General features: G+C 43.0%; 1 protein-coding gene across 4 annotated transcripts in view; it reads right to left on the bottom strand.

Annotated features, from left to right (window-relative positions):
* Positions 1–1,381: 1,381 nt before the first annotated feature.
* The window catches only part of bnc2 (basonuclin zinc finger protein 2), a 167,071-nt gene continuing 146,471 nt past the window's right edge, over positions 1,382–21,981 (bottom strand). For 3 of the 4 annotated variants that reach the window (XM_030062153.1, XM_030062127.1, XM_030062135.1), the window contains 2 exons: positions 16,686–19,111; positions 1,382–7,401 (listed from right to left, as the gene is read on the bottom strand). In XM_030062153.1, the coding sequence (XP_029918013.1) occupies positions 6,576–7,401; positions 16,686–19,111 (3,252 nt within the window). In that variant the 3' untranslated portion in view covers positions 1,382–6,575. Of the gene's footprint in view, positions 7,402–8,510; positions 8,585–16,685; positions 19,112–21,981 lie in introns of all 4 variants that reach the window. The other variant, XM_030062144.1, reaches the window with a different exon arrangement.

Genomic DNA, 21,981 nt, shown 5'->3' with positions numbered 1-21,981 from the left:
AAGTAATTACTAATCCAGGAAACCTCAGAGGTCACACAGACACACCGTCAGATGGACTGGACTGACGGACATTTTCCTCTTGTCAGCCTCTCTGCCCCACCTCCTTCCAGTTCAGACACAACAAAGCTTGCCCTGATCTTCTTGTCTGTCTGTTTGCCTGCCTGTCTGTCTGCATGTTTTCCCCCCGCAGCAGAGAGCTCCGCTTCTCAAAGGTCAGCGGAGGGCCGGTGTGATTTTCAAGGCCAATCGATGGCCTGTTGCCGTCTGGAACATGTTCAGGTATGTAGCAGGTAGGTCAGCGTAGTGGCAGACAGCTCACAACTTCCCTTTGGGGAGTTGGTGTCACCAAGGAAGGATATGTGTGTGTATGTGTGTGTGTGTGTGTGTGTGTGTGTGTTGAGAAGGGTACACAGGCTATCTTCAAGCAGTGGGGGAATATCTCTTACTAGACCTTCCATATAATCAATACCACCCAGCTCTAATATTCTGAAATGCTGTGTGTGCTATGTGTGTGTTTGTTTTGTGGGGCTATCAGCAATGACATGGGATAAGCAACTGTAGTGCGACAAAGAGAGATGGTGTCTAATTCAAGGTCAATGAGCCCTGTGTCACTCCTTCACTTTCACAGAGGGGAGGGAGAGGGCATTATGTTTCCGGTTGGTTACCAGAGAAAACATCCAAGCTGAAGCACATGTAAGTTGTAACGTGACCCGACCAGTCACAGTAAATGATGTCAGCACAGGTCGCTTCTTCCAAACGATCCCTCATTATGTCGACTTATGTTGATTTTCGTCTTTTATGTCACTGTCTTTTTTTTTTTTTTTTTTGAACTGATGTTGAATTCCTTGTTTAGTCGTCAATAAATATAATCAAGGTTTGCAGAAAAGTAGCAGTTTTAGTCCCCTCTGTGAAGGCCAGTTTTGAATGTGCTGGGTATATAACTGGCAAACAATATAACTTAAAGGCCCTTCAAAAGGCAGTTTCATTGAACTGCAGCATATGAGCAGACAAAGGTACCGTATGTCCTTATAGTTTCCCTCCTCCAGTGACCCTCTCGCTAATTTGCTAACACCAGCAGCTCCTACTCCTCATGCCGGTACATCTTTCAGTAACTCTATTAATCTAATCGTCCACTAATTGGTCAAGATAGCCTTTTCCCCAGTGATTTTTTTATCATATGCTAATTAAAAGAGCCCAGTAAAACCTGCTGAAATCACAGTGTCTTGTTAAAATGGCTTGATTGACACATTGTCCCTGTACTTCTCGGTAAAAATTTCCTACTCCACTACTTTTAGGCCACTACGCTAAAATGTGATGACATTTTAAAGCCCCTGTCCCTCACAGATAAATAAAGTGTGACGTCAAATGGCCAGTGACTGATAAATCTTTAATATAAAAATTGTACAAGAATTCTGATACAAATTACAAGAGGTATTTGGACAAAATATGAATAAAATTCCATTTACATCCCAAAACCCTTATGCATTTTATGCAAAAACCATAGACAGTTATGATACAGAAACAAATACAAGAAAAGCAAAAAAGGAAGAAAAAAGAAAAAGAACCATTTAAAAAAGAGGACCAATGTTTTCCTCCTGTCTGGAAATGGGAAACACCTGTTTAGGTTACATACAGTATTCATGAGGCTTCCAAATCATAATTTTGACACCAAAGTGATGCAAACTCCTCTGCTCTGTTTGTTCTTTGCAGTGCGACTATGTAGCCATGCTATGCTGTTGAGTGTCAATGCGGTAACACAGGCATTTTATGACACAAACACAAATGTACTGGATACACGGAAACACAAGTGAAAAAAAAAAAAAAAAATTCACAAAGTCTTAAGCTGCTTTATACTTTAAGACTATAAAATATGATTGGCATGACATAAAACATTAAGTTTTGAGCAATTTGACTTTGCAGTAATGCTTTTTTTTTCAGAATCATTGCTATGTCACGGTTTCCAGTTCAAATTTGAGGGTAATTTTTTTTTGTTTTTGTTTTTTATATATCACGCAAGACTGAAGCATCTATACAAACCCACCTTTCTGTATGTTTCTTATGGTGCTCCAACAATCGTTTGAATCCCATTTTGTTCCATGAGCTACCCTATTCGGACGGTTTGCATGCAGCGTCACCTCCCATCCTCTCTGCTTACACCTATTGTACTCGCTCACTTAGTGACTTTCACAAAGTGGGCAATGGTTAACAGTTCAGTGGCCACAACCTTTTGCCATCCTCTCTCTCTCTCTCTCTCTCTCTCTGTCTCTGTGTATTATGGAGAATTATAGAATAACTGATGCTTGACGCTTTTCTAATCAAATATTAAAGATTCACTCCAGCAGGCTGGGCCAGTGAGGAGCCCAAAAGAGATGTGCTCCTGGGGACCCACTCAGATTGTAATGGTCCCAATAGCCTGGTCACCGGGCAGCAGAATGCCCCAGGACCCATGAGGCTGAAGAAGAGGGAAAGAGGAAGATTGGATCGGGGGCTCTCTCTGAGGAGAGGAGAAAATTGGTGGTCATTTCTCAGAGGAGTGCAGAGTGTAGGGGAGAGGAGTGGAAATGTGAGGGGTGGCTCCATCGCTCTCCAGCAGGCAATCAAGAAGAAGCTGGCGTTGAGTCCTGGGGAGTCTTGGGCCCGCTGCTCTCTAGCTCTCCTTTCTCCCTATGTTCGTCTCGTTCTCCCCTGCCTTGTTAAGTGACTGCCGCAAGGCTCCAGCCAGACCACTTTCATAGCCCAATCCCTCTCCGCCATCCCTCTCACTCTCTCTCCCTCTGTCTCCCTCTGTCTCCCTGGCTATACTGGACAGTCTGTTGCGTGTTGGGGTAGTTTTCTCGACTCTATTTACAACCTCTTAGAGCTCAGAGCTCTAGTGCTGTGCTGGCATGACCAGTGGTGTGCAGGGGAGAGAGAAAGACAGAGCCAGTAGGAGGTAAGAGAAAGGGAATCTATTCTGTGCTGTTCAGTTTTCTCTCTGGCACACACAAGTGAACAGATAGAATAGAGAGGTCAAGGATTGCAGCTGCTGCTGCTTGAGAAACGGATAGTTTTGGGCGGGACATGAGGAATGTGTTAGAGTCTCAAAAAAAAAAAAAATTCTTAAGACATATTTTTGATCTAATCAAATGGGGCGTAGAAGCTGAGGTTATCAGCCAAAGCACATTTATTAGGGTGACTTTTGATATGTTGGGTGCATACAGCCCTCATAATTCTCAGCCTTTATATACTGAGAGTTGAATCAAAACATGTGTTGGCCTTTCTAATAGGTTCCTTCATTTGTTTCTAAACACTGCCCTTTTAAATAAAATGACTCAAGCCATTAGCTGTTAAACAAGTTGGAAAAAGAAAAAAAAAAGATCTTAGCACTTTCCATTCCTGTCGAACTCACACCCTTCTCCCTAATGAAATGTTAGCACACTCCGTAGTGGCAGGGGCTATAATGTTAATGCTAGATGGGGAGTTTCATTTCCTGTGTTGAGAATACTCTCTATTTTTCTCTACCCCTGTCTCCTCCATCACCGAAGGTTAACCAGTCATCTAGTTGCTGTCATCTTTCTGGTCTGTAAGCGGGAAGTGTATGTGAATGTGCGCCTGTCTTCTCTGTGCACGTGCATGTGCATGCACGTTTATGTGGGCATGTGTATGCATGTGTGTGTGTGTATGTGTGTGTGTTAGAGAGAGACAGCTGTCAGCAGGGGTCCTGGAGTAGCACTTTTTTATTTCAGCCAGAGAGAGGGCCGGGGGGATTGAATGAGTGAATGAGGCAGCAAGCGCCTCAGTGAAACCCACTCCTGGGAGAAGCCAGGGGTTCCTGTACTCAATTTTCCCTTCACTTGGGATAAACAGGCAATTACCCATCCCTTTTTCCTATGCCATGGCCGTCCGGTGAACTTAAGCATACACTATTAGTGTGTGTCCCTGTAGGACCTGCGCTGTGGGGTGTGGAGGTGGTAAGTGAGTGGCGGGTTGAAGGAACGGGAAAGGGGGTTGTTAAACGACTGTGCTCTGAGAGAGACAGAGAAAGAGAGAAAAAGAATGAGCATGAGAAATTGAATTGAGCGGAACTGAACTGAGCCACACTGAACTGAACTGAATAGAATTACATCAAATTGAATCGGATCGAATCAAACTGAATTTAATTCAATTACAAGAGGTGCAAGAGGGCTGGGTCGGGAGGAGTAGTTTAGAGCACACACTCCCTCTTTCCTTCTTTTTCTCTTGCTGTCGGTGTCACAGTCTTGTCAGCAACCCTGTCGTCTGGCAGCGTAATGAAGTGACAAGTGAGTTATTAGACAGATGAGGCTGGAATGGCAGGGACGCCTCCAGGTAACGGAGAAGCAGCACATTTTTAATGATCGTTTCTGTCATCCTTTCCTCCCTAGTCAGCCTTCCACCTCCGCAACCCTTTCCATCAGCCTCAGCTCTCTGTCTCGCTCTCTTTCTTTATCCCCAAAAAGAGAGGACTGAAAAATGTATGATTCCTGTAGGTTGACTCTCAAGAAAAGACACATGAGATAGTTTAGAGTTGGAGTTTTGAGTTACACTGGCATAGGTCATGTCCATATTGAAAAATGGCTTGAGTAATGAAACAAATGGAATTCAACACTGTCATCGATGTTAGTTGTGAATACTGTACAGCATACCACATAACACTGCATATTTTTCCCTCGGTGTGTAGCACCAGTCAAGTAAGAGAAGCTCTCCTTGTATAGTAACACATAGCATTGCTAACACATTGATAAACGAGTCAAAATGAGGAACAATCTCTATTTTTTGTCTTTTTACAAAAGATATTCTCATACTGGACAAAAAACACCTCCATGAAGATACATCACCCACCAATAAATACCCCTTTCCCTTGGCTACTTTGCCCAGTTACTGGAAACATCTGTACCTTAAGATAGTTATGGACACTTTTAAAATGGCTGCAACTAACAGCCAGGAAAATGGCAACATTTTTCACAGAGCACATTTGTAGCTGACACTCAGCAATGGAAACCGATACCTAAAATATCACAGCAAAAGATTTAAGACTCAAGTGCATCATATCAACCAATGGGGTATAATTACAGTACAATTTCATTCTGAAAGAGTTTTTCTTATGCAAACACTTTTGTTTTGGTCACAGTTGAAAGACTATTTTCTCTCTTTTTTTCAAATCCATGGGACAGTCACATTTCATTAAGATGCCCATTTCATTTTTTACTCTGTTAGAGAACAAGCATCAGCTCTTGCATTAATGTGTGACCATGTCACAATAATTACATGCAATAGAAAGATTACCCCACTAAACCTCTGAGCTAATTATTGTGATAATAACTGGAAACCATATGCAAATTACTCTTTAAACAAAAGAGGAAAAAAGACACGTTCATCAATACTTAAATTCTCTGCGTTGATATAACAGCAGTTTATATTCAGTCACGCACTGGATCTGTTTTGAAGCAAAATACTTTGGAGACACTTTCTGATTACGTTTTGGAGAGATGGGGGAGATGTTGGGTTTTGAAGTAGTGTTCAAATCTGAGCACGTGCAAAAAAAAAAAAAGAAAAAGAAAAAAAAAAAAACTGGCACAAGGATGTTGAAGGTACTGTCATTTCCCTTGGCACTGTAGCCGTCAATGACCCCGAACAACACCAGAACTCACCATTGCAAAAGTCCTCATTATAATAATATTACACATCCCCTTGTATAGATGCAAAGTGCAAAAACTGAATCGGTATACTAAAGCTAATAAACATAACAGACAAAAATCAATAGAAGAACAGAGAATGATATCAGTGTAGGAGCCTAAAAAAGCATGCCGGCAACCTCTGAATATCTAACAAGTAGATAAAACAAGTCACATGATATTCTTTTTTTCCTAGGTCTCAGTTTAAAATGTGTCTTTGAAGCTAACATAAATGAGTCAAGCTAGTAAGATGCTACCTCTTTCTTGCCTATAGCTGGAAGTATTGTACTGGACTGTAACATAAAACCATAAAGAGAGAGAGAAAAAAAAAAAGAAGCGAACAACCATCAACACAACTCTTTTACACCAAAAGCCTCTTGGGACATTATTTACAAATGAAGTTGTCATGCTCTTGTAAGGGGTTCCTTTAAAAGCTATCATTACACAAATACAACAAGAAGATTTTCATTTTTTCAATACTATCATTTCTGCAGGCAAAGTCACAAATAAGAGTTTGAATAGATTCTTTGGAGATGGACATTAAAAACAAAGTAGGGGGAAGTTTGAAAGGAAAGAGGGAGGGGCTTCTGGGAATATGGTGGAGTTGTTTGCGAACTCCATGCTCAAGTGCGTCATCCTGTTCTTCCAAAGAAGGAGAGATCAAAAGTCAAAAACGAGAGGTGGAAAACAATGATAAATTGTGTTTAAAGTAAATGAATTTAATAGAGGGGACAGAGAAATGTGGGACAATGATTACAGAAAATGCGCAGGAGGCATACAGGCATTTAGCTTGTATTTGATGGCCCAAGGGTAGGGTTGATAGCTGATTTGAGGAGGAGGCTAGGGTGAGGATGAAGGGCGGAGCGGGCAGACTGACAGGTGGGTAACATAGTAAGTCATTATTTAGTCTATAATAGTGGAGAAGGGCATGTTTTTATGGAGGTTGGGGTTCTGAGAGTGTCGGTTACGGCTGCGCACAGAGCTGAACACCATGTTGCAACCAGGGATTTTGCACTTATGCATCTCGCGCAGGTGCACAGTCTTGTAGTGCACACGCAGGGTCCCTTTGTTGCTGTACATTTTGTGGCAGATGTTGCAGAGGATCCCACTGCTGCCACCATTACTGCCCCCAGTGGACGAAAGGAGAATTGGTGAGGAGGACGGTTCCAACCCCTCACCTCGTCCTTCTCCTTGTCTTAGTTCTCCAGTCTCATCCCGATGCCCTCCTTCAGCCTGCCCTTCGGCACGCCGGGAGCAGTCCTCCCCCTCACTGTTGCCCTCCTCCTCATCCTCTTCTCCCTCCTCCTCCTCTAGGTCATCCAGTAGGATGCCCTCATCGCTGCCCTCGTCTGACTCATGTGAGGAGTGGATGCTGCCACTGGACTGAACGCTGGATGTGGTGCTCAGGTCCAGCACCATGTAGTCATCTGGCTGGCCCCGATAGAAGCCATTGGTTTGTTGGTTTTGGAGGCCTTGGTTGAGAGGGTGATGGGGATACTCATTGCTTGCGGGGGAACTGGCATCGCGGTTCAGCCCAGTGGGCCCCAGGTTAGCGCCTCCGATGCCCATCCCGGCCATAGTGTCCACGCCCATGTGGTGCCCAGCGTAGATCTTTGCCAGGAACTCAGCTCGCAGGTCCTTGGGCAGTGGCGTGAGTTGGGGGTCCAGGACAATGTCGTCCAGCTCTTTGGTCAGCAGTTTGCGGTGCAGATTGATGTTGGAGCTGTGCCTAACATGGGGGGGATAAAAAAATCGAAGTTGTAGATCATGCTGTCATTGTATTAAGAATGTACACTGCCTGTCAAGCAAAAAACACTTTCACTCCTCTCTCACTGAAGTGAAATGTCTGAACAACCAAGTATGTTTCATATAGGAAATAGTTATCTTACATGAAATGGCACCTGGATATTTCAGGTAAAGATCCACTATCCAAGAACTGCGAGTACCTGATAATAACTATTGTTATTATCACTGAGAATTACACAGAAAAGACTCACACACTGAAAAGAGCTCCACCCTGCAGCTCTCCACAGCAACACTGCACAGAAAGAGAGCATCCTGCTAGTGTGTTTACCACTGTCAGCATGTCTGCACTGCACAGCCCTCAAATCCAATAGACTCTGACTCAATTAAATACTCCACCATATTGAATGGGAGTTTATCAATTGATTCGAGCTGTGGTAATGTGATAATCGAGGGGAACTGGATAGCATATTAGCACCGGGCCCTGACAGCATTATCGCATTCGTTCCCTATTGGAGGTGGCTTAATCGAGCACCTCACTGAACGTTTCTTTCTGTAGCCCTGGCTTTAATACAGATGGGCATTTTTTCCAAACACAAGGCAAGCTGTATCGCAGAACGTGCGGCAGCTGATGAAAGAAACTACAGGTATGTAAAAAGTGCCATGCTAAAGCCAGAATACGATTAGTAAGGATTTCAGTTAGCATACAAAGCCATGCTAAAGGATGCAAGGTGAAATGGGCTTGACAAATCAAATTCAATGCTGTTTCACTACAATTTCACAGCTGCCAGTTTGGACTATGAAAAAGGGGACCCACGGCACACATGTCACAATAAAATTGCATAACACAGAAAGGAAACTTTAGCAACTAATGACTGGTGTCAGATATGACATACACAAGGCCCACTCCTCTCATATCAGGTCAGACTTAAATCAAATAAGAAATTATGCAAACACTCAGTGCTTTTAATGTGAGGGGTTTCCATGCAGGGAGGGCACGTGTGTAAAAAAATAATAATAAATAAAACTGAAAAGGAAAGGGTCATCCTTTGCAAGACGGGCAAAAATGGAGTCACAATGGATAGTAGAGCTTACCAGCAGTGGCAGGGTTGATGCAGTCAAAAAGGGTCCCTTTCCTTTAATTATTTACTTCCCTATCCGACATTCTCCTGCAAGAGGTAAAAATACATTCATTTGAGGGACCCTTTTCTGTGAACCAGGCAACCAGGAGCCCGTCCACTCGAGCATCGTCAGCATTGAGGAGAGAGAGAGCGTAGCAAATCGATTGGCCGTGGCTGTCACTGCATATGTGTGTGTGTACATGTGTGTGCGCACACACACTTGTATTTCATGTGTGTGTGGTGTGTGTGTGTGTGTGTGTGTGTGTAAAAGACAGAAAATATACTACTTCCATATAGTGGGACATCGATCAAAAAGACTATATAAATCCTTTGTTCTTTTATCCTTTGATAGTATAGTTGCACCCATATGGCGTTAGCTTATGGCTAAGATATGGGAGTCGTGATTCAGTGTCTGTGGTACTGTATCCCTGTCTAGTCAAACACATGTGTGGATGCTTGGCTGTGAGAGCCCAGAATTGCCCTGGATAGATTGAAGAATGCTTTAATCAATAATCAGTAAAAGAAGAAATGGGCAAAATTTTCCATTCGTTTAATTGGTAGGATACCAACCAAGAGTACAAAGGGCCCATAATTGTGATTAGTTAAGCCTTAAGTTCATGATGCTGTTGATGATGCTCAGGTAGGCGGGTCCTTTGCAACATGTCTCCATCTCTAAAACAACACCTTCTCACTGCTAATAAGCTCTAGGTTGCCATAGCTAACTCAAGTCTTCAGATATAAAGTCAAACATGCTAAATGCCATGCAGTAAGTACCCTGTGCTGTAGCTACCATACCCTTGTAAAAGTACTCAAATGCACACCATGTTGTTAAAAATTTAATACCACATCTACATGATCATTATTCACACCATTTACTGCTATAGCCTTCTTATCCAGTTTAATCATGTATGCAAATAACATCAAATGAAAGGGAAACAAAAAACAAAATATTACTAATTTATGGTTGTAACTGAAATTGATATTGGAATTGATTTGTTTCTAAGAGCTAGAGAGGCAATGCAGAGCCCACTGCATTATTAGCATTTGCTTGAACACCTGTGTTGGCAATGCCAAATATTGGAAATAAGTGAGTGTACACACAGTTGGCGTAATGCACTTAAAGCTTCATTTATCAGGTTTAGTCTTTCTTCGCCATTTCCCACCTCCTTCCACCCCTCTACCTCCATCACTTCACTTCGATACGCCCAATCTTTCCACCCCCAAACCCAACTCCTTAGTCCCCCAACACCCCCTACCCCATCTCTACCTCCCTGTTGGCCAGTAATATGGCTGGCAAACCAATTTGACAGTCTCATCTTCGCCCAAAAGATGGGGGAGGCCTCCAGAGAGCCCAGTTTTGACTGTGCAGAGGAGGTAGAGCGAGAGTGTGCCTGTCCCAACTGGCGTTAATCATCTTTAGGCTCATCTGATGGCCCTTGTCCTTGTTTCTGTCTCTGTGTGTGTGTGCCTGTGTGCACATGTGTGCCTGCATGTGTGCATGCGTACGTGCATGTGCATGTGTGTGTGTGTGTGTGTGTGTGTGTGTGTGTGTAGACTAAATGAGTCATAATGCATAAATGAGAGGGGAGGCCAAGTGGTATTAAACTGACACCAGTGGTTCTTTGTCTTTCCTGTCATTTGGGGTGTGTTATGAGGTTTTAGGTAGAAGTGGGAGGGTTAGTTTTAGTTACATTTATCACTCTGTCACTATTCTTCCTCCTTTTGCATTATTTCAGTCTGTTTTGCGGCATGAATTTTACAAAAAAATAGTGGATGAGGATGCTCATATAACTATATGCCAATGAATAGATATAAAATATAAAATTAAATACAATTGGATGTACTAGTTATAACTTGTAAATCCTTGATATTACTGTACTTGGTGTTGTGTTTTAATATTGATGACAGGCTCAGACAGACTCTTACACTATGTTATTATCTATGAATAAAACAATTCACTTTATTCTCGACAAAAAAAAAGACACTATAAGGAGACTGTCAATGAGATAGTCAATGTGAAGTATGATGATAAGTTTCACACTTTTAATCAGACCATATTTTGAACTTGAACATTTTCTCTATGAGCATTGTGCCTTTTGTTTATTAGAGACAAACAGAGAGCTGATTGTGAAGGAGCAGAGCTGGGCCCACATGCTGTGAAGGGAACAAGGGAAAAGGAGGGAGAGAGAGAAGGAGGAGAGGGGAGGAATGAGGCTCTCCAACATAATTAACCTTCACTCTCTGCGTTTAAAGTGGCCCATGCAGGGACCATGGGCTGCGCACTGGTGCACCATGGGATTGTGGAAGTGAGAGGACACCTGGTTGTGGTAGTGACATAGAAGTAGCAGGTTAAGATGGCGCAGAAAGGCTATAAAAATAGGGCAGGCTGATAAAAAAAAAAGAGAGAGATAAGTGAGGCAAGCCGTGTCGCTGATTTTAAAAATATGATTAACGAGGCTAATAATGGCGATGATTACTAGTACGCACGCCTTTCCAGTAGTTAATCATGCCGCTTCTTTAACACTACTGCCGACGCTGCTCGCTCCCCACAATAAATATGCAATCATTTACAGTACCTCTGTGCAGCAGGCGGCCAGGGGGCTAAGGGAAAAGACTCCACTGTATAACCACACACACACACACACACACTACAGGCTTGCTAAAGGGCACATTAGATTATCTTTTCCTCTTTGTATTGGTGTTTGAATGTGTTTGTGTTTGTGTTTGTGTTTGTGTTTGTGTGCATGCATGTGTGTGCAAATATAAGTGTGTGAGATCTACTATTCACTGAAGGCTTTGAAACATGAAAAGAGCCCAGATCCAAGACTGGACGTAACACTATTGATAGTGAACTTTCTCTGCGTCATCACGTTTACATGGATCCTACTCAGATAATGCCACTGTCTATTGCTTGTTCACAATGTTCCCAACTATTTTTTCTTATTCACTTTGATATGGTTGTGCTTTTGATGCTAGCATTCGATGTTGCGCCTACGTGCCTTTGGGGTGTCACTCAGATGAGTCAATGGACTGATCGGATATGCAGAGGCACTTCCTGTTGTTGCATGTCAACAGCACTTTGGGAGGTGATATGAAGAAGAAGCCAGTTAGGAGTGCATATTACAGCCCTGTTTTGGCATACATTATTCAGCTGTAACAAACAACTGGTGTCTCAACTGATTGTCAATACAACCACTGGTTCGCCTTCCTCTCATTAAAATTCTATGCTTTTTATTTATTTATTTATTATTTGTGAAACATAGAAAATGTTGTATTAAAAAAAAGCTGTGCGACTCTTAGCTCAGCTGTGAACCAAAAGGATTTATGATTAATCTTCACATATTATTTTTGTACCAGCAGTAATAGTCAGCACCAATAATGCAATTTGCTTGCAATATAAATTTAGACTACTAAACTTTATTGTGTGCAAATGTCTTTGTAGTTTTGCAATTTCAAGTGCATAATCTTATCAGAGAAAATACCCTTATGAAAACAGCTAAATTATTTCCCCATGTTACCACTACAATTATACTCAAACATACATTATGTCATTACAGGATTATCCAGGGACAAATTTGATGAGAGCTTGGCCGCAGTATTGACTAGTCTCAAACCCCCAGAATTCCTCTAGCCCTGCATTGCCCTTCTTTCTGTTGTTTTGAACCAAATGAACAGCAGCAGAGTAATATGTCCCATATGCTATTAGGAATTTATCCCCGAAAGAAAAAAATATGGAAACAATAGTGTGCTTAGGTCCTGCTCACTCAGAGCTACACACCCCTACCTCCAAGATGCATTATGTTACACAGCAGCAATTGTCCCTCCCTGCTACAAAGTTATCTCTCATTCCCATATGTTCTACCACTTATGCTTTTGAATGGAATTTATATGCTGGTGTTTCTCATCATGGAGTCAAACTGTCACACGCATGTCAAGAGGAGACGATTCCAGGCTGTCACAGGAAGTGCACAGGCAGTGGTCACGTTCATGCTGAGGTGTTAGCTCCTCTCTTTGCTATGAGGTCCCATCTTGAAGCCTTACGTCTCTCTCTTTCTACAACCCTTTATTCACCTCTTTCTTGACTTCTCCTTTTTCTTCCTGACCTCCCTGACTGGATACTGTGAGGACAGACCATCCACAATCCAACCTTTATTATTCTTTGTTTTTCCTGATTATTCTGTCCCTCTCATTCGTGTTGTCTCAATTAGTGCTAGAGTGCATGCTAGTTTTAAAGTTTTGGAAGTCATCACAGGGTCATGGCAGGAGATGTTAGTATAATGGGGTGAGCACTAACATGAGAGAAGTCTGATTTAACAGAAAAAAACATTACAAATTACGAAGTTGTATTATTGCAGAGACAAAAGGGGCAGTTGTTAGGACTGGGTTCTCTGCAGTTCACAGTGGCCACATTAGCACAATTAACCCTCCTGTCGTGTTCGCGGTCAAATCTGACCGGTGTACAAGTTTTCTCTCCAAAAAATGCAGTTAATTTCATCTGTTTGTCATGAGGTTCCATGACTTTGTTCACACATGGCATCTGAACACATAAAATAAATTTGGAGAATTTTCATTAATTTTTGAATGTTTTATTTAACTTGTATACACCCATCGTGTTCCCGGTCACAAATGACCGGTCATTAGAAATGAATGGGTAAGACTACAATTAGTGTATAAAATAGAGTTAAACACATTCCCACACTCCTTTCCCACACCCCAACATGCAGGTGTCTTTGAGCAGACACAGATGTGTGTGAACACACACACACACACACACACACACACACACACACCTTATTCCCCTTTCTGGCTTCCATGGCAACCCCCACAGGAAAGTATCTCTCTGACTTCTTTCCCACACCCCAATATGTAGGTGTCTTTGAGCAGGCACACACACACACACACACACACACACACACACACACACACCTTATAACCCTTTCTGGCTTCCATGGCAACCCCCACGGGAAAGTATCTCTCAGACTTCTTTCCCACACCCCAACATGTAGGTGTCTTTGAGCAGGCACACACACACACACACACACACACACACACACACACACACACCTTATACCCCTTTCTGGCTTCCATGGCAACCCCCACGGGAAAGTATTTCTCAGACTTCTTTCCCACACCCCAACATGTAGGTGTCTTTGAGCAGGCACACACACACACACACACACACACACACACACCTTATACCCCTTTCTGGCTTCCATGGCAACCCCCACGGGAAAGTATCTCTCAGACTTCTTTCCCACGCCCCAACATGTAGGTGTCTTTGAGCAGGCACACACACACACACACACAAACACACGCACACACACACACATGGACACAGACACACACAGACACACACAACTTTGCCCCTTTTTGGCTTCCATGGCAACCCTCACGGGAACCTACCACGGGAACTGCCAACACCTGTCACCTGACACCTGACACCTGTCAGGTGTCAGGTGTCAGGAAGAAGACCCAGCTGAAGTTGTGGTCACCTTTCGGTCCAAAAATGGTCATTTTTCCTGGACCTCATCCCCACCTGAGAGGAACGGTCAGCTTCCATGTGAAAATGTCATGAGGATGACTAACTAAATCATACTGGTCAATGTTGACGGGAACACAAAAGATGCTATTTTTTTGCCACTATTTAGAAAATTGAAATGTTTTCAAAACAGTGTCCTTGGAAAACATTGAAATGAAGTACTCTGTGATAAATACTACAATATGTTTCATCTGAGTATTTGTTATAGTCAAAATAATATCTATATAATGTTTTTTTCCCTAAAAAACGAATGGTATGATCTCAGGTAAATTAGGCCTACAGCACATACATGGCAAATAGAAGTTCAAAACTTGTCATTTTCACAAGAGCAGAAGTTGATAAAAAGATCTAACACAACATTAGGTGATAATATGTATCATAGTGGATTTATAATCAAATATAATGTTACCGGTCACATGTGACCGGGAACCTCATGAGTGTTAGCCCAAAATGAACAGAATAGGAGGGTTAAGAAACAAAGCAATATTTGTTTCTTCCACCTGAGTTTATAACATCCTTAAGTGTCTGAGTATAACCCTTCAGTACCATTTGAAATTGTCATGCTAATTTCTCCTATAAACATACTGTGGAGAAATCCTCTTGCCATTTGAAATATCAGATAAACAGGGTACATGTTTATATCAAATAATCGTTTACAGCAGTGAAGAGACCAATTATGAAAAGATAAGGTGTGCACATGAACAAATTGCTTTCTCTGTAATCTATATGTACATATATGTGTCAACTGTGTGTGTGTGTGTGTGTGTGTGTGTGTGTGAGTGTGTGTGTGTGTGTGAGTGGGTGTGCATATGTGTGCATGCATGTGTGTGTTACACAGAAGGCCTGTCATGCCTGGGGCACTCCCTGTCCCTAAAGCCTTGTCAAGAGATGGGAGCTAACACATACATTGGTAGTAGTAAGCTGCACTGCGGCAACGCATGCTTTAATAACACTTCCTGTCATCCCACTGCTGTCGGCACAGCTGTGTCAGGTGAGCAACATGGTTGCACCTTCACTAATGCTTGCGCATCTCCTGTTCTTCTCCCCCTGCTCCCCTCCCTCATCCATTCTTATGGAGTCCCAGAGTCACCTGCTCTATTTACATGCTGCTAATGAACAAACAATGGTAGGAACAGATGCCACTGAAACAAGGAACATAATAAAAGGCTTCGGGTGGAAAATGAACAGCGGGTGTGTGTGTGCATGTGTGGTGGTGGTGGGTGCTGGGAGGGAGGCTGAGCCAGTGTAGGTGAGACAAAACAAGAAGGAAAAAAAATGCTTTCAATGAGTAGCTTTGTTTACAAAATGCAAGAATGTAAGAGAAAAAAATGAAGCATAGGTTACAACTTCTTTGCAAGTTCTTTTCTTAATTTAAAATGTCACTTGTCATCAATGTTGCACAACAAAAAGTTTTTTTTTATTCCATTTTCATTACCCCTAAGGAGTATGACTGAGACTTCTATGCATTACTGGGTTTCTACTCAACACAATGCAGTTGAGCTCTACTGAAGAGATAGATAAAGAGAGTGAGCAAAAAATATGTATTTGTTGCACTTTAAGTGCTGTATATTTTAGAGGAATTTACAATTCGTACTGTATCGATATACTGAATCAATACGTAAAATGACCATTCTTGTTTACATGATATGGTAATACTGTATACTGTCACTAGGCTTGAAATTTGTGCTTCCTGTTGTTTGAATATCTTTTTAATTATTCTAATAATAATTAGTTCTCCTGTTGGTTATCACTCATAATACTGCATAAACGGTAGTGAATGAGCATTACAACTTATTAAGAATTCTTGAACTGTGGCCAGTTTGAAACTACAAATCCATTCCCTTATGCAAAAACAAATGTAATCCCTTGGAGAACCGTTGCTAGCCAAGGGCACTTGTGATGTTATGTAGCTTCAGCATGTGTTATGGCATCGACCTGCTGCCAGAGTATATATTCTGCGGAGTGAGCGTGTGGGACGGATATGTGCTAACAAGCCCAGGTGAATGTGGCTAGCCTCACCTCCTGATGCGCTAATAAATGCAGTGGCTTGACAGACTGCTGTCTATGTTAATATATGCACCTTCACCTGCCTGTGACAAGGTGAGGTAGAGAGGGCAAGTAAACAACACACTGAAACTGGAGGATTGATGGGTATGGCCAAGTGTGTTTGTGTGTGTTTGTGTGTGTGTATTTCTAATACTGACACCCTACTCTTCTGAACTTTGACTTGACAAGGAGCAGATGTCACTGAATCTATCTTTTAGTGTTCCATTGGCTAAACAGATGTTAAGTGCTACCCTGTTTAAGTAAATTGGATACTGAAATACAGTTAATTAAGCATGTTTTATCAGTAGGGAATAAAACCTCTCACGAAAAAATCAAGTGATTTTTGCTATATTCTCTCATCACTATTATCAAAACTCATCCATGCTTACAAAGAAAAAGTATTCTATAAATTTATATACCGTTGTTATTTTAATTACAATAGATAGGATTAAGTAAAAGGAAAATATTCAAACATTTCTGGTGAACCTACCTGTGACTGCAACAGTTACATTACATTTGAATAGTTTTGTGAGTATATTTGAGTGTGAGTCTATTGGCACTAACCTGTCTCGGCTCCGTCGGGAGGGGAAAGCAGCGTTGCAGCCGGCCACAGTACACACATGCATCTCTTTGAGGTGCACATTCTTGTAGTGCAGTTTCACGCTATAGGAACTCTTGAAGCTCTTCTTACACACGTAGCAGATCTTGGGGTCAGGGCTTGAGCATAGGTCTCCCTCTGGTGATTGTGAGGAGGGGAACTTGGGTGGGCTTGCACCATAGCCCATTGAAGAGATGAAGCTCTCATGCAGAGCTGCCATACTTGCAGCAGCGGCAGCAGCTGCTGCCATGCCTCCATTATAGAGGCCATACTGGCTCATGCAGAACATGTCATAGGTGGGATCATTGAGTTCTTCCTTAATCTTGATGGGGGGCTGGTGAGGGGAGGGTGAAGAATGGTTTTTATCTTCCATCTCTTTCTTCAAGTGGGCCTCTTCACTACCATCTTCTTCCTGTTCCTTGTCCAGAATATTTCCACCCCTACTGTGTTTTTGCTGTTCCTCCACCTCCATCATGTCATCACGGTAGAACATCTTAGAATCTGAGGTTTCAGACTCATTCTCAAAGTCTCTCTCATGATCCTGGTCCTCAGAAGTGAAGCTGTCCATGCAGCGGAGCTCACCAGAGCCTCGAAGATCATTTCCAACCCTACTCTCATTACCATGCCCTTCCCTGCACTCATCTTCACTGTGCCTCATCATCCCTCTCAGAGCCAGGCCTGGGCTCATCTCATCCTGGGAGGGGGACTGCTGTCCACTGCCACCACTGTGGTTACCATTACCACTGCCATTATTGTTGTTGCTGTTACAATTTCCATTAATCTTAACATTGTTGTGAAGAAGGGATGACTGATGGTGGTGGTGGTGATGATGGTGAATGTCATCGTCATCTTCGTCTTTGTCGTCATACTCATCAGCCACATCAATCACCTCCTTTTCTATCTTCACTGGCATGCTAGATTTGCGAGGTTTCTTCTTGGGGGTGGGGTCACCGGTAGCTGTGGTGTGATCCTGATTGGCACAAGGCGTAGGCAAGCGGTGGGACATGGGTCCAGCCTCTGACACATGAACACTGTTATTGTGGGAGGCCACAGCTGCAGCAGCCAGGATCTGCTGCTGTTGGTCCATTAAAGTGGTACTGTTGGTGGTAGTGGGCAGGATAGGGCTGGTGGGCAGTGATACTGGAGGACTGACTAGGTCTGCAGGGGACAGTAGTGTACGGTAGAATGGGGGCACTGGTTGGACTGGCTGCACTGATTTCAGGGAGGGGAAAACTAGTGGGCTTTGCAGGGGTGACTGAAGCATTGGGTCTAGGGGTGGAGTAGTGAAGCCCAGTGGTGGCCTTCCAGGGCTGGTGAGAGTGAAGCCACTCTTGGTGCTGGAGATGACAGGTGTACCGGTAGTTGAATTGGCACGGATGAGGTCCTTGTCTCGGTTGTTGCGCAGCATGGGCATGTGCAGCCGTGGATTGGGGTTGGCACTGTGGCGGTTGCGGCTGCGCAGTGAGCTGAAGACCATGTTGCAGCCCTCAATGGTGCAGCGGTGTTTAATCTTCAAATGCACAGCATTGTAGTGAATCTTCAAAGTGCCTTTGTCATAAAAGGTCTTGCCACAAGAGTTGCAACACACACGACCCTTGCGTGAAGTAGCCCCCATGCGGCGCATGCGATGCATCTTGGAGGAAAAGGAGGAGTGGGTGATGGTCTTAGGCTGCTCATTCTTCACAAAATGGTGGTGCACCTGGTCACTCAGGCTGTTGGGCTGCTGAGGTTGACTCTGAGGCTGCTGTGGACCCTGTTGTTGTTGCTGTTGCTGATGTTGCTGGAGCTGTGTCTGCTGTTGTTGCTGTTGTTGAGCCTGCTGTGTGGAAGGAGTTGGTGAGATGGGCGATGCTCGGGTGCTGGGCTCTGTTTTGGGCTCAATATTGTTGTTCATGGGTCCTAGGGCTCCACGGCTGGGGCTCTGGCCTGTGCGGAAGGGTGAAAGGGACACTTCAGACTCACTGGTCTCCACCTGCTCACCTTGATTGGGCAGGCTGGGCTCACGGAGCCGGAGGGCAGACTGCTCCATTGATAGACCATTGGGAGGCAAGCCCAGCATGGGGGCAGAGACTGGATTGATGTACTGGAAGGGCAGCAAGAAAGCGAGGCTGTTGGGTATGTTCTCAAAGTGGTGGATGCTGGATGGGCTACTGTTTTCCAGATGTGTCAATAGCCCCGGGCTGCGGGTCCGGTTGTTGCTCTCAATGAATGTCCTAATCCCGGAGTCTGTCTTGGAGGAGGGAACTGTAACTGCCTGACCTTCCTTCTCCTGAATGGCCATTAGCTCCACAATGGACTTGGTCTCACCAAAGCGCAGGAACTGCTGCAGGGTGATGATCTCCTCTTCTCGGGACATTATGGTCCAGCGGTCCAGCACCTTCCCTGCAGCATCCTAGAGGCCCACGAGGAGACAAGGGAGAAGACAAAGAATACAAAAAGATTATCGATTGTGCATAATCAGTGTGGTCAAAGGAGAGGAGAGAGCAGGGGTTGGTGGGAGAGTGAGAAAATCTGCTCATGAATTTCAGGGGCCCCTGGAGCAACAAGTAAATAATAAAGCTTCGTGGAATCACCTCCCTCCCCTGTCCCTTTTTCCAGCCTCTTTTCACTCCTTCATTTTTACCTATTAATTGGCCATGCAAATGTGGTCATTAGCCAAACAGTGATGAGAATAGGCAAGAGTTTAATTGAGTCTAAAGCAAACAAATTGAGACCACTGAGGTGGGGCTATTAATGGGTCTCTGTGAATTCAAACATTGTGGGACGTTAATCTACTTGCAGTGAGACTCTAACAAAAACGGCTTTCTAAAAGATGTGAACTCTTGCTGGGACTCCCTCTGTACACACACACAGTCCCTACTTACATTTACAACTTGCCAGGGAAAAAATGATGTCTGTTAAGAAAATAATAGAATAATTAATGCAAGCCACTAATTGTACCTTGGATGGCAAGCATTTTTCTAAGTGTGGTCTCATCTCAGAGGGAGTGGAATCCTTAGGGGGGGATGGAACTGCTATGTATCAGAGAAGGATGTTGGACATTCAAATAGGAAAAGGCATGGTTATTTAGGGTTGTGTTTGAAGACGCCTTGGAGGTGACACTGAGCTTGATTTGTCACTCAGTAAACAGGCTATGGTTGTGTATTAATCATGTTTTATGTTAATGAGGTTAAAAGGACTCATCTTGTATCAGATTAAATTTTAATGAATGCATACTTTGTAGTGAGGGACAGTGTCAACTACAAATGAATGTGCTTGCAGTTACTCTGGCTACATATGAAGAGAGCCAGAAATGTAATGAAACAAATGTTGACAGTAGATATTTTATATAAGCCTTGGTGTTTCCCAATCCTGTATTTTTCGAGGCTCTGGAAGCGTGAGAAGCAAGTTTCCATCCTAAGAGAGCAGAATCGCTCCAATGGGAGATTCAGGCATTATTCCAAAAGGAGCACTTTCCTTGGCCAGCGTCTTTTGGAGATGGTGCTATTAACGGCTGAAAAATAAAACGCCTTGACTCCGCGCAAATGTACACATTGCCAAACAGCAAGACATGGCAAAGGATTCTGGGAAAAGAATTTTGGCAAGGCCTGAACACTGACTTTGTGGTCGAGCTACTAACTTTGATGCAATGAATACTTGACCCAGTGCGTTTGTCCCCTTGTATGAACACACTCCTGTAAATAGTTCAAGGTACTGATAAGAAGAATCTTAAAATTGTATTTATAGCTGCTGCCACTGTTACTTTTGTGTAATATAGTATTGGTATCCATATGAAAAAGATAAAGACATATTAAGAGAGAGAGAGAGAGAAAGAGGTATAAATACTACAGTTAACACAAGGTCCTATGGGACCAGGCGCAAGTGACATCAAGGGAACCACGCAAGCGATGACAATTAGTCACAGTGCTATGGTAACATTTCATATGCGCTCCTGGCTGCTGGGATCTATAAAAGATAAATGGCAACTCTGGTGAGTAAAAAGCTGTAAAAACCAACATCACAATGCACAAAGGGCCTGTAAGGAGAAAACAGAAGATAAATGTTTAAAGAGAGACAGAGAAAGAGAGATAGAATGGGAGAGACACAGAGGAAAAAGAGCAGAAAAACAGAGAAAATAAAAGTGTGAGAGAGGAGGAGGCAGGGGGTTGTTGAGTGGTTTCACATCATGCCCTCAGATATACTGGAGAAATAGATTCTTCTGAGACGAAACATCAATAGTCACTGGGGTATTTGTTGTTAAATATACATTAAAAAACATTTTACACTTTCATTCTGTGTGCGCTCTGGAGTTTTTGCCTGGAGGTATGACTTTAAATTCTAGCCTGGGCACTATTATTTCACACTGCATGGTCATTTGGGCATTTGTACTTCCATTTGATTTAATTGAAACAAAAAATGAAAGCAAATTAGAAAGTGAATCCTTAAATAGTTCTACAACCAGAACATTTCACAAGAAATTGCGGTTCTAAAAAGTACTGCAGTCTTTTAATTCTTTTTCGTGATGAAACATGTCTAAATGTGAGTGCTTCACATATGCAGAGGGAGGTAGTCTGCAAATAAAATTCTAATTCTGGACATACAAAAACAATAAAAGAAAAAATGAGTCTTGATGAAAATGTCCTGTATGATTCCTACACTGTGAATACTGTGCTTTTGATTTAACATATTGCAGTGAGGAGCATATGTCCCTGGAAGGCCATGAAGGCTGATAACAGTTTTCTTACTGACCTACTCGATGTTAGCTCTTTAAATTAATACTGAAAAAGAGATTCATGAAATTCACAAGCTTCTAGATTCAAGAGGCAAGTGAGTGTAATGGGATCTCCCTTAATAGTAGGTACCAGTAACATGCTCTAAGCGATTACATTAAATAAAACTACAAAAGCATTGCAAGTTTAGAGGTGAACACGGTAAAACGACCAAACCTGCCCTCCAAACCCACACACCGTTATTCAGCTTCCTATCAATCACTGACTGAGTCAGATATTCCTTATGTATTACCCTCTAGTCCCACCCTGTGCCTCCACTTCCCCACTTGTTAAATTAAACAAAAGCCCAAACACAACGACACAGGCTACAGTGTTTTCCAAAATGGTGCCCATTAGTATTAGCAAGAATCAGCCAGCTGTCAGAGTACAGGTCAGTAATTCAGCTATACCCTCTCAGAGAGGAGGTTATCAAAGCACTCCTCATTCACTGTTCCACAGAGTTTTGGAGGCCGATCAACAGCAGCTTGGTCCAGGCTCTCGCTGGAGCAGTGAG

Source organism: Myripristis murdjan, chromosome 1 (assembly GCF_902150065.1).
Source record: "Myripristis murdjan chromosome 1, fMyrMur1.1, whole genome shotgun sequence".
NCBI classification, from domain to species: domain Eukaryota; kingdom Metazoa; phylum Chordata; class Actinopteri; order Holocentriformes; family Holocentridae; genus Myripristis; species Myripristis murdjan.
This window is presented reverse-complemented; position numbering and strand designations above follow the sequence as displayed.